At 44.8% G+C, this 19,987-nt stretch overlaps 1 protein-coding gene across 2 annotated transcripts; it reads right to left on the minus strand.

Moving 5' to 3' along the window:
• Window positions 1–3,052: 3,052 nt before the first annotated feature.
• Nphs2 (NPHS2 stomatin family member, podocin) lies at window positions 3,053–18,608 on the minus strand. Of its 2 annotated transcripts, XM_036202888.1 has the most exons (8): window positions 18,335–18,608; window positions 16,026–16,129; window positions 14,327–14,399; window positions 12,289–12,371; window positions 7,847–8,050; window positions 6,205–6,260; window positions 4,935–5,013; window positions 3,053–3,681 (listed from the first exon to the last, which is right to left on the minus strand). In XM_036202888.1, the coding sequence occupies exons 1-8, from the start codon at window positions 18,606–18,608 to the stop codon at window positions 3,403–3,405; spliced, it is 1,152 nt and encodes a 383-aa protein (XP_036058781.1). In that variant the 3' UTR covers window positions 3,053–3,402. The 2 variants fall into 2 exon arrangements, with proteins under 2 accessions (XP_036058781.1, XP_036058782.1); XM_036202889.1 differs by lacking the exon at window positions 7,847–8,050.
• Between the last annotated feature and the right edge of the window lie 1,379 nt (window positions 18,609–19,987).

Here is a 19,987-nt window from a genome sequence, read left to right on the forward strand (position 1 = left end):
GACCACAAGCACCTTTGGAAGATCTCTGGTGTAATAATTGCTTTACCATCTCACCCCAGATTACTATGAAACATATTCCAATCATTTCTTCCATCTTTATCTTATTCTGCCAAAGTCTCGGGTTCCCAAGAGAGAGAAAGTCTGTCTCCTGGTCAAAGACCACACCATAGATATATCAAAGATGCAGTTCTGGTTTCCTTTCTGTTTAATAAAACACTTATCAACAGCAACTCGGGTTGGGGTGGGGTGGAGTAGGGCATAGTTCAGCTTTCACTCCCATTTCAGAGTCCATCATTGAGGGAAATCAGGGCAGGAAGCCTAGCAAGAACTTGAAGCAGAAACCATGAAGGAATGCTGCTTGCTGGCTCGCTCACTGGCTTATGCTTAGCTAGCTTTCTTATACAGTGAAGGACCACCTGCCCAGGGAATAGTGCTGCCCACAGTAGACTGGGCAGTGAAGTCATTCCCCCTCAGACATATGCACAGGCCAATATGGTATGGGTAATCTCTTAGTTCAGACTTCCTTCTTGGGTGAACTCTAGGATGTGTAAAGTTGACAGCCGAAGTTAACAGGACAGATGCTTTGTGGGAAGTTTTACAGCCTTTCAGACCTTGCTGTACTTTCTTGGGTCTCTCAAGCAATGTAGAGGGACGAACTCTTTGTTGTCCATCCCTGGCATCAGGCTGTTGAAGCCAGTTGTGCCAAGGTAGACAGTCAGATGGGCAGATACATCCAGGCTGCCTCATCTCTAGTAGAGAAGAAATTGATTGGCTGTCTGTGGCTATGACAAATGATTGAGAAAAATGTCTTAACAGGAAGGAAGGTTTCTTGGCTCATGGTTCCAGTCCAGAACTGGCTAGTATATTGGGGGCTTGAGGTGAGGCACAGTATCATGGTGGTGGGAGCATATGGTAGAAACTATTCATATCAAGGTGAACGGGTAGCTGGGAGTAACTGGAAGGGGCCAGGGACAAAATATACCCTTCTATAACCTCATCTATCCACCTCCTCCAGCTAGGCTTAACCTTCCATAATTCACCACTTCCCAGTGGAAATGGAAGTTGGTTTGTGTTGCCTGTCACAGAAGTCAATGAAAAACAGGATTTAAGCTATAGAACTGTACTTTATTCAGAGAGCAAGCAATCTGAGAAGACAGCAGATTAACATCTCAGTCCCGTCTTCGGTCTGATCCCCAACAGATTATATAGGAGCTATGGAGAGGGTGGGGGCGAGGGACAGAGGCAGTCAGCCAGTCAGACTCAGTCTTGCCCCTCTGGTCAGGAGGTCAGCGACATTTTTGAGACTCGTGATGGACATGTGTGCTTCTCTTGCTATATCATACCTGGTATTTTTTCCCTCATTCTGTAGATGTTTGGGCTTATACACTTCCGGAAACCTTAAGTCCAGTTAGTTTCTGTTGCTATTAACAGTGTTCTCCAGGAGCACCTGGCTGTGTAGGGTGGTTAACTTGGAACAAACCATAGCAGTGTAGATATGCTAAGCTATCAACATATGCATGTGCAGATTCTTTTCTCCAACATTGAGTACGAGTGTGTCTTTATAATACAGAGTATGAAAGTGCCCATCGCTGTCCTTTCAGGGCCCTATCATTCCCTACTGCCAGTAGTGACTCTCATGTCCCTAAGAACTGCATCACACCAAGGACAGCATCCTGACACACGCCCCTGGTTGGTTATCAGCATAACTTCTTACCAGTAAGGGAATTCTCCAACACATAGTTGTAGACATCGAAGTACACTGTACATGACAGCAAACAGTTAGGACTTGATATAAAAGTGTCTGAAGTGTGCCTGTGTCTGAAACAAATGTCACAAACAGAATACAAGTAGGAGGCAAAGTTGGAAGGTTGGGGTTAGGTAACCATCCATAAGAACCATTTCTCTATAACTTCTAGACCAATGATTCTTAACATGTGGGTCATGACCCCTTTGGGGTCTAATGACCCTTTTCACAGGGGTCACCTAAGACCACCAGCAAACACAGATATTGACATTACAATTCATAACAGTAGCAAAATTACAGTTATGAAGTAGTCAAAAAAAGTTTTATGGTTGAGGGGTCACCAAACATGGGGACTGTTTTAAAGGGTCACAGCATTAGGAAGGTTGAGAACCACTGCTCTAGGCCTTAGTTTCTTTTTGAAATGTTGGCACAAGCGACTTTTTTGATGTTGGCTTTGAGACAGGGTGTTACTAAGTAGACATGACTGTTAGCCTCGTTTGCCAACTTTAAATAACCTAGAATCATCCTAGAAAGCCTGATGAGGGATGATCTACATTAGGTTGTCCTGTGGGCATGTCTGTAAAGGACTGTTTTAAGTTAATCAACGTGGGAAGATCCAGCCCATGGTAGGTGACACCATCCCCTAGGAAGGGAACCCAGAACTGGATGAGTGAATAAACTGAGCTGAACTCAAGTTACTAAGCAGCATGAATTCATTTCTTTCTGCACTTGACTGTGATGTGACCAGCTGCTCCAGGTTTATGCCTGCATTCCCACAAATGATGTGCCCAGGAGTTGCCTCAAGTTCCTGCCTTAACTTCCCTACAGTGATGGACTGTAACCTGGAATTGTGAGCTAAAATAAACCATCTCTCCTTTCAGTTTCTTGTTGCTAGAATATTTTATCATAAAAACAGAAGTTAAACTAAAGCAGAATTGGTACTGAGGAAATGGGGTTGTTCCCGTGACAAGCCTGAGCATGAGGCTTTTATGCCTTTGCACTATTTTGTGGGAGAGTTTGGAATTTTAGGCTTGAAAGGTTGTTAAAAGCCAGCAGCAGACCTTAATGGGTTGTTTCAGTGGGACTTTTGAAGAATGCTGAAAGAGGGTAGAACTCTATCTTTTTTTTAAGATTTATTAATTATGTATACAGTATTCTGCCTGCATGCCAGAAGAGGGCACAAGATCTCATTACAGATGGCTTCTGGGATTTGAACTAAGGACCTCTGGAAGAACAGCAGTACTTCTAACCTCTGAGCCATCTCTCCAGCCCAGGTAGAACTTGAGAGCAGGCTCGCCACTCGGTGTGATAAGCACATTGACAGGTGCTCATAGCAAAGGCTGTGGGATCTGCAAAGACCTTGCTAAGGGAGCCAGGTAATACACAGTAGGAGATATCTGAACTAAGTCTTCAGAAATCAAAATCGAACCACATACAGATTCAAAATTCTAAATCTCTTTCCTGTAATTACTATGATATAGTTAGATGCCTTCTCTGCCACTGGCATTTCACTGTGTTCTCATGCATGTGGCCATCTTGCGACATCACACATCCAAAAGGCCTTCTATTTGGCACCCAACACGGGCAGGACGACTGAATGCCTCATCGGGGATGGAGTTTTATATGGCAGACTCACATTGCTTTCTGTCCATCCACCCCTATAACATGGGAGAGTCCTTCTTTTTGGGGTTTAGTGGTTCGACAGGTTTGGAGGAGTGTGGGTAGTTGATGCTTCCCTGCGCTCTGGTGCTGGGAGGAGACAGAAGGTTCAGCATGTCAAACGGTAAAGGTAAAAGCACAGTGGACGGCTTCTCGTTGGACAAGGACTGCAGTGTGTGCAGGTATCGAAGCTGAACAGCGGCCGGGGTGCCCGACAGGATCTCAGCTGCCATCCTCAGGGACTCGGAAGCAGCCTTTTCCCCTTCGGCCGCGATCATCTATAGAACACGTGAAGAAAGGCAACGTCATCATGCGTCTTCATTTCATGAGTTGTTTTGTCTGTCTTTCCCAAGACAGGGTTTCTCTGTGTAACAGCCCAGGCTGTCCTGGAACTCACTCTGTATCCCAGGCTGGCCTCGAACTCACCAGATCCGCCTGCCTCTGCCTCCCGAGTGCTGGGATTAAAGGCGTGCACCACCACCTAGAGTCATGAGGGTTTTAAGTGCTAACCATTCAGTGTGACCCAGAAAGCAAGGACCACACCTCTGCTCCGTGGCAGGCATTGTTAAACTTGGGGCATTAGACGCACTCTCTCGGATGGATTGTGAGGTAGAGGGAACAGATTAAACTATCAAAACTGAAAGTGGGGGGCTGGAGAGATGGCTCAGAGGTTAAGAGCACAGACTGCTCTTCCAAAGGTCCTGAGTTCAATTCCCAGCAACCACATGGTGGCTCACAACCATCTGTAATGAGGTCTGGTGCCCTCTTCTGCATATATAAATAAATAAATAAAATCTTTAAAAAAAAAACAAAACTGAAAGTGGATTCTGTTATAGGTCATGACAAGAATACATGGAGTGTAGGGGTACTGTTAATGTGTGGTATGCTTGAAAACTCAGGATTTTTCTTGCTGTATGGAGAACAAATTGGTCTGAGTTCTGGGGAGACATGTATTATAACTTGGTTAGAAAAAAAAAGAATGGGTAAGCATTTCAGAAGAGAAGGCTCTTGGGCCTGTTTCACAGAAGCCACCGAACATTGGGCACGGGTAACTGGTTTGGAGACTTAGATGCAACTGTACCCCAAAAGGCCCCCTTCCCCTTCCCTCCCTCCTTCAAGTCTTTTGTTATTGATTCTTCTATGTGATTAGAGTCCTTTTCTTCATCCACTCAGTTACTTGAGAGGAATCTGCATCTTTTCAGCCCTTCAATATCCTAGGGATGACAGGAGCCTCGGTTCTTCAGGGACAATCCCAGCACGAGAGGGAGGATGGTAAAGGGAACTTTAGAGAGATTATGAAAGCAGAAGTGGGGGGGTTAGCAGGAAGTCTGGGGAGAGGTTGAGGTACTGGACGGCTAGTCCTGTGGACACACTGTCAACAGTGGTGGGGACACAGCCGGATTCCTCTCAGTTCCCGGACCAGTGTGGAGGAGGGCAGAGGAAATGCTCTCCACCAGCAGACCTTCCCCTGGGTTCTCAGACACTCTTCAAAGGCAGAGGTGGGAGGTTGGAGTGCTCAGGAAGGGCTCACCCGCACTTTGGCCTGTCTCTGTGCCTCAGCCTCCACAGCCAGAGAGTGCTGAAGCCCGGCTGGCAGCCTCACATCCTTACTGCAAAAGAAGACAGCATAGGTGTGCAGTCGGTAGCAGTTAGGGCGTTCTCAGATTTGCCCCTGCCTACTGTTGCTCCACAAATAGCAAGTTCCTTTTTTTATTTAAAGTTTTATAGTTTATGTGTATGGGTATTTTTGCCTGCATTGTATGTCTGTGCACCACACACGCCTATTACCCATGAAGGCCAGAAGAGGGCAATTGGAGTTATAGACAGTTGTGAGCTGACTGGTGGGTGCTGGGAATTGAACCCAGGTCCTCTGAAAGAGCTGCTAATTCTCTAAACCACTGAGCTATCTCTCCAGCCCTGAACAGTAAATTCTAAACAAGCAGATAGAGCTGTTCCTAGAGTTCTGACATGGAAGGTAAGCAGAGAAGAGCATGTTTGGGGTCAGTCCCCTAAGTGCAGGTATGACCACTACGGAGGCTGCATGGGGCTATGACACTCTAGTTACCCAGGCCATATTTTGTGTTCACAATCTGTGGTCATCTTTCTCACTTGAGATTTTGTGTAAATCCAAGCTATTAAATTTGAATAACGAAAAACAACTTTGAAGAGCCATGCAACTGAAAACAAAACCCAGAGGAATTCATCTGAGTTTATAAAAGAATGATTTTGAGGAGAAGGAATGAACAAATAAGAACATAAAAGACACAAAAGTAAAATTTCATCATAGCACTTTCCATAGTCCCAAAGTGGTTGAGCAATGTAAAAACAAGATTTTGTATGGTTATACAACGGAACATTATTTGAGTATGAAATGGGATGAAGTACTGATGCGTGCCACACCAGGGGTGAACCTTGAAAAATTATGCCACATGAAAGGAAGCCACACACAAAAGTCTTTATGCTGTGACTCCACTTCTGTGAACTACTCAGAATGATAGGCATATCTGCTGAAGGAGAACGAGAGGGCTGGAGTTCTTGCTCGTAGGTTTTAGGGGTGATGGAAATGCGAAGTTAGGACTAAAACCACTGAGCTAATACCAAAACATGATCAAAATGCTAAGTTTTATGTAAAAAGACCTCTTAATGCAAAATTGAAAACCACAAGGACAGTCTGCTTAGAGGATGTAGCCAAGTGAATCTTGGCTATGAGGTGTTAGGTCACTTTTCTCTAGTATCAGTGTGGCTGCAGTGGTTGAAATGATTTTTCAAACACTGTTCTTTCTGGTTATTTCCCCACCTACATTTCAGTTCTCTCCACTTTGATGCCCCAAATACAGGTCACTGAGTCCAAGGCAACCTGTGGAGGGAAGAGGTGAGATGCCAGTGAGACCTGCCTCCCCAGTGGAAATGAGACACCCACCCCCCACCCCACCCCCGCACGCACCGAGAGCCACTGTTCTGTTCTCGGAACAGGTCCTTTCACAGGGCACTGCTTTTTTAATGTCGCAGTGTCTGGGACAGAGTTGTTGAACTTACACAGTGCCAATGAATAATCACTGGATCTAAAGAGGATGTAGGAACCTGAACAATGGCTCTCAAAGATGCTCATGTCCCTAGACCTGTGACTGGTACCCAAGAGAGCTGTTAGGATGTGATTAAATCAAAGGTTCTTGAAGGATATAATCACAAGTGTCTTCACCTGAGAGGAGATTTGACTCCAGAAGAGAAGGTATCATAATGAAGGGGGCAGGGACGGGGCTGGTGCACTGTGAAGGGGGGTGGAGGAGACGGGGATAGGGGACAGCAGAGGAATGCAGGTGGAGCTAGATGCCGAGAAAGGCAAAGTAAGGGATTCTTTCGAAGCCTCCAGAAGGAATTTGCCATGCTGATGCCTGGACTTAAGCCCGGTGAAGCAGATTCTGCACTCTGATCTTCAGGACCACAAGAGTTCAGTGGTGCTTGTGCTGTTTTGAGCCACTAGGTTTGGGAACATTTGTTACATGAGCAAATAGAGAACTAGTATAGATGGTACTTTTTCCCCCAGTTTGTTTTAAAATTCACTCCTTAAATAACCAGTGTCTCTGGGCTGAGACCCTGCCAAAGGACTAACATTTTTAGGGTGTTTTCACTTCCCCAATGCTGGTGTTCCCCATGCTTCTTAGTCCCCTCTGCCCTCCATGATTGAAGTTGGAAATAGAGCTAAGAACAAATGAACTAGGTTCTGGAAATGGGTGAGGGATAGCGCTTAGAGCCCTTTCATGTGGACCATGTCCATTTCGAACTCACCTTCTGATCATTTCCTAGTGGCTAAATACTGTCCCAGTGCATTGTAAACCCCGGGAGGAGCAACTACTTAGAGGGGGCAGGTGTAAGATATGCAGAAATACACCAGGACGAGCTGGCATCATAAAGAACAAATAAGGTTTGTCCTGGAGAGAAGGCAGGAATTCCAGGCAGAGGAAATAGCTCCAGAGGAAGCCTGAGGAGTGGATGAATGCTAAGCATGTGGGAGTGCTGGACTGTGGAGCCAGGGTGGTAGGGAGTGAGGCCACAACAGTTGGGCCATTTTTCAACTCATCCAAATATTCGGCACGGTGCCAAGTCCATGGAATTCATAATCTGAGGAAACAGGTGTACAAATGCCTAAATTATAACTCATTGCAACAAAATTGAGCTTGGATATCAGCAGCCTGGCCTTTCTCCTTCAGAGGAGAGGGATGAACAAGGATGAGGCTGAAGGGAATCCGTGGGAGCATGCCTAGGGGGTCAGATGTCAGTGCAGGAGCGCCTGCCTGCGTGCTGCTTATCTTTACCTCCCCCCCCATCCCCTGATGATATCCTTGACTGTCTGCTCCCCAATGAATGGCAAATTGAATGGCCAAATGCCTTGCACATGGCAGATTTAACACATGACCAATTCCATCACTAAACTCATCTTGGTACCTTCATATCTTGGGCAATGCTCTTCCTTTCCAGGAGAATTTCAGTGAGGGATCGGTGTGCCAAGAGGCGCTTCATGGTGGTTTGCACCAGGAACTGGATGGCTTTGGACACATGACCAAGACTGCTTAGGAGAAGAGAGGCATTTTCCATGCGGTAGTAGCAGATGGCGTCTATCTCCATTATAAACATATCTTTGGTTACCACCTAAGCAGAAGAGAGTTTGAATGCAGGCTGGATTCCTGGACTCCTTCCTATGTGGGCGAGGGGAGCTAAATGCGTTTAGGTGCATTTTCCAGGAAGGAGTAAGACTAGAGTAGAGCAAAGGAAAAGCTAATGGGAGAAAAGATTCTTTACTCAGAATAGACGTATGGATTTTTTAACGCATGAAGGTTTTATCAAGCACACTGAGTCAGGCCTAGTGATGCTTGCCTCTGGAAGGAAGGAAGAGGGGGGGAGGGGGAGAGCATGAAAACATCCTGGGCTCAGAACAAATACAGAGAACTCATTCCCCCCCCCCCGCCCCCGACACAGTGTTTCTCTGTGTAGACTTGGCTGTCCTGGAACTCACTCTGTAGACCAGGTTGGACTAGAACTCACAGAGATCCACCTGCCTCTGCCTCCTGATGCTGAGATTAAAGGCATGTACCACCACTGCCTGGCTGAGAACTCATAATTTAAGAAATTTTGTTACAGATCCCTTTATATATATAAAAAAAAAGAAACCAAGACTAATTTTCTCATATGAAAACATTCAATTGATTTTATGTCAAGGCCTTTCTAAATAAATGCCTAATGGGTCTCCTGGAGCTGCGTTCTAGGACATAAGAACTCTCGCATACACTTATTGAAGTGATGTTAGAGGGCAAGCTGGGGCTTTCCATCAAAAGCCCCATCTGTTCTGGTAGTTTTTATGTCAACTTGACACAAGGTCATCTGGGAAGAAGGAATCTCGATGGAGACAATGCCTCCATAGGACTGGCCTGCAGGCCAGCCTGTGATTCACTTTCTTGAGAGATGATTGATGTGGGAGGGCTCAGGGCATTGTGGGTGGTGCCACCCCTGGAAGGTGGTCCTGGGTAAGGAAACAGACAAGCCAGTAAGCAGTGGTCCTTCATGGCTTCTGCTCTAGTTCCTGCCTCCAAGTTCCTGCCCTGACTTCCCATCATGGCTTCCTTCAACTATAACCCTTTCCCTCTCAAGGTGCTTTTGATTATGGTGTTTATCATAGTAATAAAAACCATAACTAAGACTCCATCCATAGACATCTATCAAGGGGATGTATTTAAGGGGTTAGCTGTAAGAGTCGCTATTCACAGTACTGCTTACTGGAATCAAACATTGGAAATAACTGCCATTATGTAACTGGTTGAATAATCCATGGTACATTCACACAATAAAATGTGGTGTATCCATGTACAGCAGGAGCAACAAGCTAATATATGAAAAGGTGATTACAGTATATTGTTGGATAAAAAGCGAACTGGCTACAAAATAGTATATAATATATAGGTAAATTGTAAAGGTAGTCATGCTCATAGAAAAGTCTAGAAGATTATACTCCAAAATACCAATAAGTACCTATGGGTAGTAGTATTAGGGAGAAGTATATTTACCAGTGCTTTATTGTGTTAAAATGCACATATGCAAATCTTTTATTGAGCACATTGATAATGCTGTATAACCATTCATCTCTGTGAATCTGTCTTGTAAAATGGAAATTCTGTATTTATTTAACTCCCCACCCCATCCCCTTGCTCTTAAAGACCACCACTATATTGTCTCTATGATTCTATGATTCTAAGCACTACATAAATGTGAAATCACACAGAATTTGTCCTTTGTTATTACTTATTTCATTTAGCACAATGACCTCCAGACTCATCTATGTCGTAGCACACGTCAGAATGTCTCCTGAGTCTGTATAAGTCTCATTGTATGTACAGCTGACGTTTTGCTTATGAACTTTCTGCTGACAGTCACATGAGTTGCTTCTGCGTTTTAGCTTCATGGATAATACACCAGCATCCAAACACCTCTTCAAGACTTGTTTTGTGCTTTTCCTTTTGGTAAATGTTATTATTGAAAGTAAGCATCTTTGAAAGGAAACCATTTACATTTACCAAAAGAAAGAATGGGACAGAACTTTGAAAAGGTGGGAGACTATTTGGGAAGGACTTATTAATCCAAATCTCTGCTAGAGAAATATGGATGTTGTCTTTACTTTGAATTTTCTGAAGTTTAATTGTGGTAAAATATATAACATAAAATATGTCACCTCTAGTGTACAATTTTGTCATGTTATATACCATCCATAGTATAGAGTTTAGCAGATCAACCAACTGGGATGCCTTTTATTTTACAAAACTGAAATCAAATCATTATTGCCCACCCACTTCCCTAGAGTCCCAGCATCCTTTCTGACTCTGTGAATTGGGATACTCTAGGAAAATTGAGTTACCTAGTTACTGGATGTAGATTATAAAACTATTTGGATTTTTGATTGACATTCCCACTTAGCATAATGTCCTCAAGGTTCATCCATGTTATATGTAGAACATGTCAGAATATCTTTCCTCTTAAGGGATGAACAGTATTTAATCATAGGAGGCATACCACATTTTGATTATCTAGTCACCTGTGGGAGCCCATTTTCAGGTCCGCATAGAGGATGATTAGGGCCACAGACCTGAGTGCAGGTGTCTGAGATGGTCTGCACTTGGCTGTGCTGGGGGGAGGGGGAGGTCTTTTGCTCCATCCCTTGGCGTCTCTATAAATACCCTGGGGCATAGACAGTCAGGACCCATTGGAAAAGGTTCCAGGCCCTCTTGAGGCTATCCTTTATTTTCTATCTATTTATCTCTGCAATATAAATCTTTCTATCTAATATTTCCTGCTGCTCACACTCAAGAAAACTCTGGGGAGCTGTGGGGTTGGTGGGTAGCCACCCCACAGTCAGCTATCATTGGACATCTGAGCTCTTCTAGTTAAAGTTTTTTGTTGTTTTTTTTTTTGATATTTCTTTTAATCTTTAAAACTTATTATTGGATATATGTGGGTATTTTTTCCTGCATATATACCATTTATATGGAGGTCAGAAGTGGGTATTAGATCTCCTGTAACTAGAGTCACAGATGGTTGTGAGCCACCATGTAAGGCTGGTAACTGAACCTGGGTTCTTTGGAAGAGCAATCATTGCTCTTAACTGTTGAGCCATCTCTCCAACCCTGCTTCTACTTTTAAAAGATTATTTTTACTTGTTTGTTTGTTTGCTTGTATTTATTTACGTGTGTCTGTCTGTGTGCATGTATGTCACATGTATGTGGGTACCTACAAAGGCCAAAAGAGTGCACTGGATTACTTGAAGCTGGAGTTAGGGGCAGTTCAGTGCTGGGAACAGAACTCTGGTCCTTTGCTAGATTAGCAGGAGTTCTCAACTATTAAGCCATCTCTCCTGTCCCTGATTCTACATTTTCTTATGAACACTGAGGGGAAACTATTTCTCCAAGATCCTGATTTCAATTCTTTGAAACTTCTAGCTTATAGCAATAGTTTTTTTTTTTTTTTTTAACGGAGCTGAGGACCGAACCCAGGGCCTTGTGCTTGCTAAGCAAACACTCTACCACTGAGCTAAATCCCCAACCCCAGCAATACTGTTTTTAAGTTTTGGAGAAGTCGCCCTGTTGAGTAGCTACATCCTACAGTGTTGTATCATCTTATGTCCCACCGGTAGTGGGTGAATTCTAGCTTCTCCACATTCTCTTCAATACTTGGCACCTGTGCTGGTTTGAATAGGTAAGGCCCTATAGACTCATGTGTTGAATGCTTGGCCCATAGCAAGTGACACTATTAGGAGGTGTGGCCTTGTTGGAGTCGGTATGTGGGTGGGCCTTGAGGTTTATATATATTGCCTACTGGAAGAAAACTTCCTCCTCTTTAAGCCAAAGTCAGTTCTTTAAAACCTTCAACCAACTGAATGAAGCTTACCCACATGATCAAGGGTAAACTGCTTTATTAAAAGTCTGCTGATTTAAATACTAATCTAATCTATCAAATACATGCACAATAACATCCAGATTTGTTTAACTAAATATAGGCTAAATAACTGAGGCTTAGCCTAGTTGATATATAAAATTAACTATTATAAATTCCTTTGTCCATTTTAAAAATTAGGTTGTGGCTTTTGTTGTTTTTGTTGACCTGAGTGAACTTTTTCTATAGCCTATATATTAAACTCTTATAAATGATTTGAAAATACATTTTCCCATTACATAGGCTACCTTTCACTTTGATTGTATATTTTGATAATAATGCTTTTGATTCTGATGTAGTCTGCATCTCTGCTTCTCTTTCCTACTGTTGAGCATAGTTACTTTGCCTCGGGATTGAGTAGGACAGTAGACCATAGAAATGTCAGAAGGAAGCAAACATACTGTGTGTCTCACCTCATGGAAAGGTATCTCCAAGGTCTGGAGACGGAGGTCGACCTTGTGGTAGGTGTCCAGGCATGGCAAAAAAAAGAACAGGCCTACAAGAAGGCAGGAGGAAAATAACAGGTGAACAGCAAGCGTGAACACTGCTGGGGACTGTCTTCTCAGGGCCAGGCTGCTTCGCTCTTCTTAGCCTCCATTACCCAGAGACCATTGGGCAGCTTCATTGTAACTAAAATATTCTCATATAACTCATTATTCAACTGTGGACACTTTTGAAGGTAAAAGGGGGGCAGTTACACTATTAAAACTAAGTTCAGCACACCAGGTATAAATAGAGAGTATTTCAGAAAACTAGACCACTTGGTTACTTGAGGCATCATATTGACCCTTCTGTATCTCTTACATACCTGTCTCTCTACTAGCCTCAATCTCTGTAAGTACAGCGCCATATGCATGAACATTAACCTTAATGTGTCTTGGAGCCTTTTAGGTACTGTGCAAAATTGTTTTACTATGTGAATGTACTGGTGCATCAGTTTAGATCTGACAACTTCTGGGTGTTATTTCTGAAAATGTTAGCCCCAAGATCATCAGAGTAGCAATATCATGACAGAAGCTTTGTGTTGGCCAGTTAGTTCTCATTGCCCCAGAGAGTACACAGATTCAATATGCAGTGTCTGTAGATTGGTTAGTTGAAAGTTTCTTAAAGCCCCTGGATGATTTGGGACTGTGGTGGTTTGGATAAGAAGGACCCCCATAGGCTAATATATTTGAATGCTTAGTCATCAGGGAGTGGCAATATTTAAAAGGATTAGAAGGATTAGGAGGTGTGGTCTTGTTGGAGGAAATATGTCACTGGGGGGTGGACTTTGAGGTTTCAAAAGCTCATGTCAGGCCCAGGTTCTCTCTCTCTCTCTCTGCCTATAGATCTGGGTGTAGCTCTCAGCTACTGCTCCAGCATCTACCTGCATGCTGCCATGCTCCCCAGTATGATGATAATAAACAAAACCTCTGAAACTAAAGCAAGCCCCTGACTAAATGCTTTCTTTTATAAGGGTTGCCTTGGTCATGGTGTCTTTTCACAGCAACAGTACAGTGACTAAGACAGGCACCCTTCAAAAGCCACAACTCTGTGGAAACTAGTAGCCCAGGATGTACAGGAGAGCAGCCAGCTAGTACCTTTCTCAGCCCCAACAGAGAAGGTTCCTGAAAACCAGGGCCATGGGAAGATGGTATGTACCCTGGAGCTCTGGAGTCTGGTTCTGTCTTGTGTGGACTTATATGTTGGGTTCAGAACCCTGAAACTCTGATTTGTGTCTCCTAGACTGCTCTCCATTCTTAACTTGTTCTTGCAGCTGAGAACTCAGACCCTCTCAGTACATGTGTAGTGGGACTCACTGTCTCTTACGTCTTCTTGGCTGTCTCAGATCTCCAAATCCAAACTACTAGGTCTTTCAGACTAACCATACTTCTATCTGTATGCCTTCCCATCAGGTTGGACCTCCTCTGGATTTTCAGGTCCTTGAGGTCAGAGACCATGCCTTATTCCTCTAGTCCCTGGTAGTTAGTGTACAGTCTAAAACAATGGAAGGCTTCATTCAGTATGTGCCTCCTCTACCAACTAAAGACATATTTGTTAATAGATGCTGAGGTTTGCCTGACTTCCATGATCTAATCTGCCCCCACCCCCAATTCTGAACTAGCTCAGATTTTCTCTGAGAAGTCCCAGGATTCTGGCAATACACACACTGTACTCAGACCAGTCATTAGCTAGAGGTCTGTAGATGCCTTGCTGTTCCAACTGGACTGGCCCTGGTGTGGGGCTCTCTGTACTTGTCCTGTCTTGGTCACCTGTGACCTGTTAGTAATGCTTTCTGGAGAATTTCAGGACAATCTGCCCTATAATGAACAGATTGGAAATACAGATACAGTGACTCAAATAACTTCATGTAATCTAAGACATGGATTATAACTATATGTGGATTAAAGACATCATCAACAAATCATGGGGTGGGATAAGAATTTAAAAATCATGGAGGGTAATTCTTACCAGGGCCTTTGGCTCTTCCAGGGAGCAGATGTCCCAGTCGGAATATGATTACTCTTTCATACTCTTGTACAACCTAAAGGGAAAAGCCATACTTTGAAATGATTTCAAAGAAAAACAAAGGAATCAAAAGGCCTTTGCATAGGAGTAATTTTAGGTTACAGATTTCTTTTGTTATCCAGGCATGATGTCTCACACAAGAGGCAGAGGCAGGTGGATCTCTGTGAGTTTGAGGCCAGCCTGATCTACATAGTAAGTTCCAAGACAGTCTGGGTCACATAGTAAGACCTTGTCTCAAAAAAAAAAATAACCTTTTGTTTTGAGAACTAAGAACAATGCCAGGCATGGTGGTTCATACCCAATATCTCATCACTTGGGGGAGGCAGAGGCAGGAGGATCACCTGTGTGGTCTGCATAGCATGCTCCATGACAGCTGATGTTGCATAGACTTTGTCTCAAATGGGGGGCAGGTAGGAGCTAGAGAGGCTGCCCATGGGTGAAGCCCTTTCTGCACCTTACCAACTGAACTATCACCCTAGCCCCCAAGTGGGATTTAACATCCTATCAACATAGAATAAAGATTAGATACCATGTGAAAACTTAAATAGATGCAAAATAAATCCCGGGATACAATCCAATGCAGTCGGTCTAGTGGGAAAGTGGGAGAAGGGGCTGGGAAAGCCACTGTATGCTGTGTGCCGGGAGGAAAAGGACCAGCATCAGCACTAACTGCATCTGTATCGTCCAGCCACAGCATCCCTCCTCCCTGGCAGCTCCAGTCAACAGAGAAAATGAACGGCAGGAGTGCCGGGACCTGACCATTTCTACCCACCATGAAGCCAACTTTGCTCTGGGGTTCCCCTTCAAGTGGGCTATGGCTATTTGAGAGCGGCACCACACACAGTCTATCGTTCTTTCTGTCCAATTATCCCGTTTCATCTGTCCCAAGTGTCAAACTATGTCATCAAAGATGTCCTCTGCCATTTATCTATCTATCTATCTATCTATCTATCTATCTATCTATCTATCTATTTATTGTGACAGGGTTTCTCTGTGTAAACAGTGCTGGCTGTCCTGAAACTTACTCTGTAGACCAGGCTGGCCTCGAACCCGCAGAGATCTGCCTGCCTCTGCCTATTCTTGTTCTCTCTTCTCTAAATGCCTTGAGCTTCTAATTTCATCTCTGCATGTGCTTCTTGAGCTACCCAGGTCTTCATTTACTTCTGGATTAGTATAATTAAAACACTTGGGGACCAAAGGTAATTGTCTCTCCTGGTCTGTGGAAGTTGCCCGAGATATTTTACTTATAGTGTCAAAGTGGATGATCCATTCTGGGATGCTCTTTGTCATTGAGCATGGATGAACTAGATGTGGCTTCTTAAGGGTCTCTCCGGCTAACAGGGATATATATCTATCCATAACCTATCGTCTGTCTGTTCATCCAGCCATCATCATAGTCATCCATCTATGTCATCCTTACACACACACACACACACACACACACACACACACACACACACGATTTGCTAACATAGTGTCCTAGCCATGACAGAAGACCTATAGGTTGGGAGAATAAAGGAAGCTTTATGGTTCCATTGGGCCAGGTCTTGAAGGAAGCAGCGCTCTTCTGGAAGGCAGGTAGGCCTAGTATGGTCTATGAGAGACAACAGAAATCACCTCTTGGGTTCACGTCGACACTCACCTTTATGCAGAACCAGATGGAGAAAGGGAAAGTTATGATGATGAAGAGCAGGGAGGAGAGGACAAGCAGCCACTCACAGGCCCCTAACCCAGAGGACTTGATACCTAGGAAAGCAATTAGATTGAAACATCACCATATTTCCTGAGCAGTATCTGTCAGTCTAGTGCTTAGCACTGGAGTCAGAACAGTTTGGAGACATGTCTGGAAAAATTGGTATGAGCCAGATCTCAGAATGATCAGAGTTCCTAGGTCTGGGGTATTGTCTGTGTGATGGACGTGTGGGCCAATGGAAGGTGGAATAAACTTCTGGACAGGCAGGGAGACCTGGGGGACCAGGAAGCCAGGGTGGCCAGTTGGTTCCAGTTCTGGTTCCAATCATGTTCATTGGTGACTTTTAAGCAGGGCACAGGACCTCTTTAAAGCCTAATTTCCTCACTTATATAATGGGATGTTGACTAATTATGATCCCATAATAGCTAGCTCATGAGCTATAGCTGGTATATCTGGTACAAGGATGAAATGGCATACACATAAAAGATGCCAGTTCATGCTTGACATGTCCCAGGTTTTACTGTGTGAAGTGTCTCGAAGTCCCTGGTCCTGCCTGCCTTCTTATCTGAAATTCTTCCACTAGAGTCTCTTTACTGGAGTGAGGTGTTCCTCAGTCCTTGGAAATCACCTATTTGGCAGAATTTAGTTTGTGTCTGTGAAAAAGTGATATGCAACTGGGGCCCTTCCACATCCACAGTGCTTGGACTCAACATCAACGACTCTTCAGAGAATGCCTGGGCTTTGAGGGCTGGATTGTGACAGTTAAGGTGTTCCACTGTTAGGAATGGAAACCTGATTTTCTGCCTTTCTACCCAGACCATCATGTAGGACAGCCCCCTAGACATAACTCTGTTGATTCTGTTCCTCTAGAAAGTTCTGCCCAATACAAGCAAGCTATTTATTTTCTCAAAGCATTTTTCCTCATCTGTGATGGTATGTAACTAAATAATTGAAAAACAAAACACTCAGTGTGTGCCTGCCACATAGAAAGGACTCCACAAATGGGGCTCCCTCCCTTACTACTTCCTTGATGTGATCTGGCACAAAGAAATTTGCATTTCTATAGCCTTGAACCCAACCACCACACTGCTAAGGACCAGAGAGGGTTATCACTTAGGCAAAAAGTCTGAGCATGGTCCATTTACACTACAGCCCAGCTGCAGGCGGCTTCCACAAATAGTAGCTCTCTATGACCCAGCGTGTATTGCATTGCTGGTAATTAGAAATGCTAAATCTGCTGGACGGTGGTGGCGCACGCCTGTAATCCCAGCACTCGGGAGGCAGAGGCAGGTGGATCTCTGTGAGTTCGAGGCCAGCCTGGTCTACAAAGCGAGTTCCAGGACAGGCTCCAAAGCTACAGAGAAACCCTGTCTCGAAAAAACAAAACAAAACAAAACAAAAAAACAAAAACAAAAACAAAAAACAAAAAAAAACCCCAAAAACTAAATCTCCGTGTAGCCAGCAGACAGCAAAGTAACATGCCGTTTCTTACTTCCGTCAAGCATCTGCTATCCTTTAATTCGAGCACAATGATTTTTTTCTTACATTTGCCATGAAAAGGACTGGAATTAGATACATTTCTCCTAGGAGTTGTAGCACTCACGGAGGTGAATGGGACACCCTTGTTTGCATCCTCCCCTGTGACATGGTGGCATTCTTTTTAGCTTGCAAGGATTTAGCTGACATTGTGCAAGATGCATTGGAAGGCTTATTTATTCCCACATCTACCCTATGAGCATACACTGTGGTCACATGGCCGATAGCGAAGGCTCTTTCTGTGTGGTCACACTGCGGGCGAGCGGCTAGGCTGAAATTTAAACTCAGGTCTGGCTCTTGAGTGGGCTTTCGCTGCCTTTGTGGCTTAGAGAGTGGGGGTTACGATTCTCTTGGGTAAGACTGATGGACGAGGATGAGAGAAAATCCACACGGTTGTTGCTCAGAGCCATCATACTGTGTCCACAGGTCCTTCCATGACCACAAAAGCCAATACTGTGGTTCCTTTGCACGTTGACTGGGCCCCGTCCTGAACCACTCTCTCTTCCACCTCCCATCCATTGGGCAAAAAAGGGACAAACTACTTAGCTGATGTTGCTGTTTGTATTTCGTCTGATGCACTTTGGTCTCCACCATTCAGTAACTGCCTTAACTCAATGCTTTTCTTTTCCCGGAAACTGGAATCTCGGACGCAGTCTATCTGACTTGTCACAGTGAGGCAACTCACTCCACTGGTCTGACATCCCTCACCTGCCCCTGGGTACCTTCCTCGGGTCGCTCGCTCTCCAGCAGCGCCACCACTTCGGTGCCCTCCTCACCGGAGCCCCGAACCTCGTCCACGTCCACCACGGTGGCGGCGGGGGCTCGGGGCTCTCCCCGGGTCCGGGTTCGCCCGGAGCTCCGCCGCTCTGACCCAGCCTCCGGGCGCGTGCGGCCTCCGCTGCCCCTCCCGGCCTTCGCCTTCTTGTCCTCCCTGGAAGAGGACCTGCCACCTCGCCCCTGGGCCTCTCTGGAAGAGCTCCGCGCCCTGCTGTCCATTCTCAGCGCGGCGGCGGGCGGCCCCGGTCCTGGCAGCCTGGCAGAGTCGCAGCTCCAGCTTTCTGAGCCACTGGGGAGCGACCCGGGACCCTAAGTAGGACCCGAGAGGGAGGGGCGAGGGGCGGGGCCTGGGTGACCATCCCCCCGCCCCATCCATCCTCCCCCACACTAAACCCAACTGCTGTTTCCTTTGAGGGTCTGGACAGAGCCCTGCATCTCCAAGACAGGGTGGGATGCTCTCAGAGGACCTGGGTGAGAGTCTCGGTGCCACCGCACCCGGTAGCTTCGAGGACCAGGTCCGCGAACTAGAAAAGGAAGGTAGTTCTGCTTTGCCGGTTAACAGCGGCCTGAAATAGGCCACGTGGTAGCAGGGGATCTGCTTTAATTTCTGTGTTTAGAAAGGTCCCGTCCCCGTGCTTTCTTGAAGGCCGGAGTTGGGGGTTTTCAAAGTTCAGTGGCCACGCTGCTTCCAGTAGCAAATCCAGGAGTTGTCTCATCCTTTTCTGGGGAACTTGACACAGCTGTCGATTTCTTTGTATTCTACTGTTTGTCTGAAACAGAAGTGTCTCTAACTTTTAATGCAAAGTTCACAATTCTACTCCAATAGAATTAGCCCATGTTGATAGAAATGTTCATTTATTTAGTTTTCAATATTGATTTCACACATACCTTTTTTCCCCCTCAAAAACTTTTTTAGAAGACTTGAGTAGCTGGGCAGTGGTGGTGCATGCTTTTGATCCCAGCATTTGGGAGGCAGAGGCAGATGAATCTCCAAGTTTGAGGCCAGCCTGGGCTACTTGAGCGAGTTCCAGGACAGTCAGGGCTACACAGAGAAATGCTGTCTTGAAAAACCAAAATTTTATATGAAGAAAAAACTGCAGTAATGAGAACCTGGAATCAATTGACCTTGAAGACTATTGTTTTCTTTCCTGTGTTTCAGATATCCATGGGAATACAATATTTAGTAACCAAGTAACTTGAAATTAAATGAACCTCTGATGCTAATTTTTAAAATATTTAAAAAATTATTTTATGTATGGGTGTTTTGCCTGCATATGTGTCTGTGTACCTTGGGCATGCCTGGTGCCTGTAGAGGCCAGAAAGGGCATTGGATCCCTAGAACAGAAGTCATAAACAACTGTGAACCTGGGTTCTCTGGAAGAGCAGCCATGCTCTTAACTGCTGAGACATCTATCCAGCCCTTGACAGTGATTCTTGCGTAAGTTACACGAGAGGGCAAATATTTCAAAAGTCCGGCTCAATTAACACTTCCTGTATAGAACAGCACACAGAGAAAAGTTCTGAAGCTGCCTTTGATTCACAGAGAGAAAAGCATGATTTCCTTGTCCATATCTAAAGCAATATAAGCACCTGTTTAC

Source organism: Onychomys torridus, chromosome 11 (genome assembly GCF_903995425.1).
Source record: "Onychomys torridus chromosome 11, mOncTor1.1, whole genome shotgun sequence".
Lineage (NCBI taxonomy): Eukaryota > Metazoa > Chordata > Mammalia > Rodentia > Cricetidae > Onychomys > Onychomys torridus.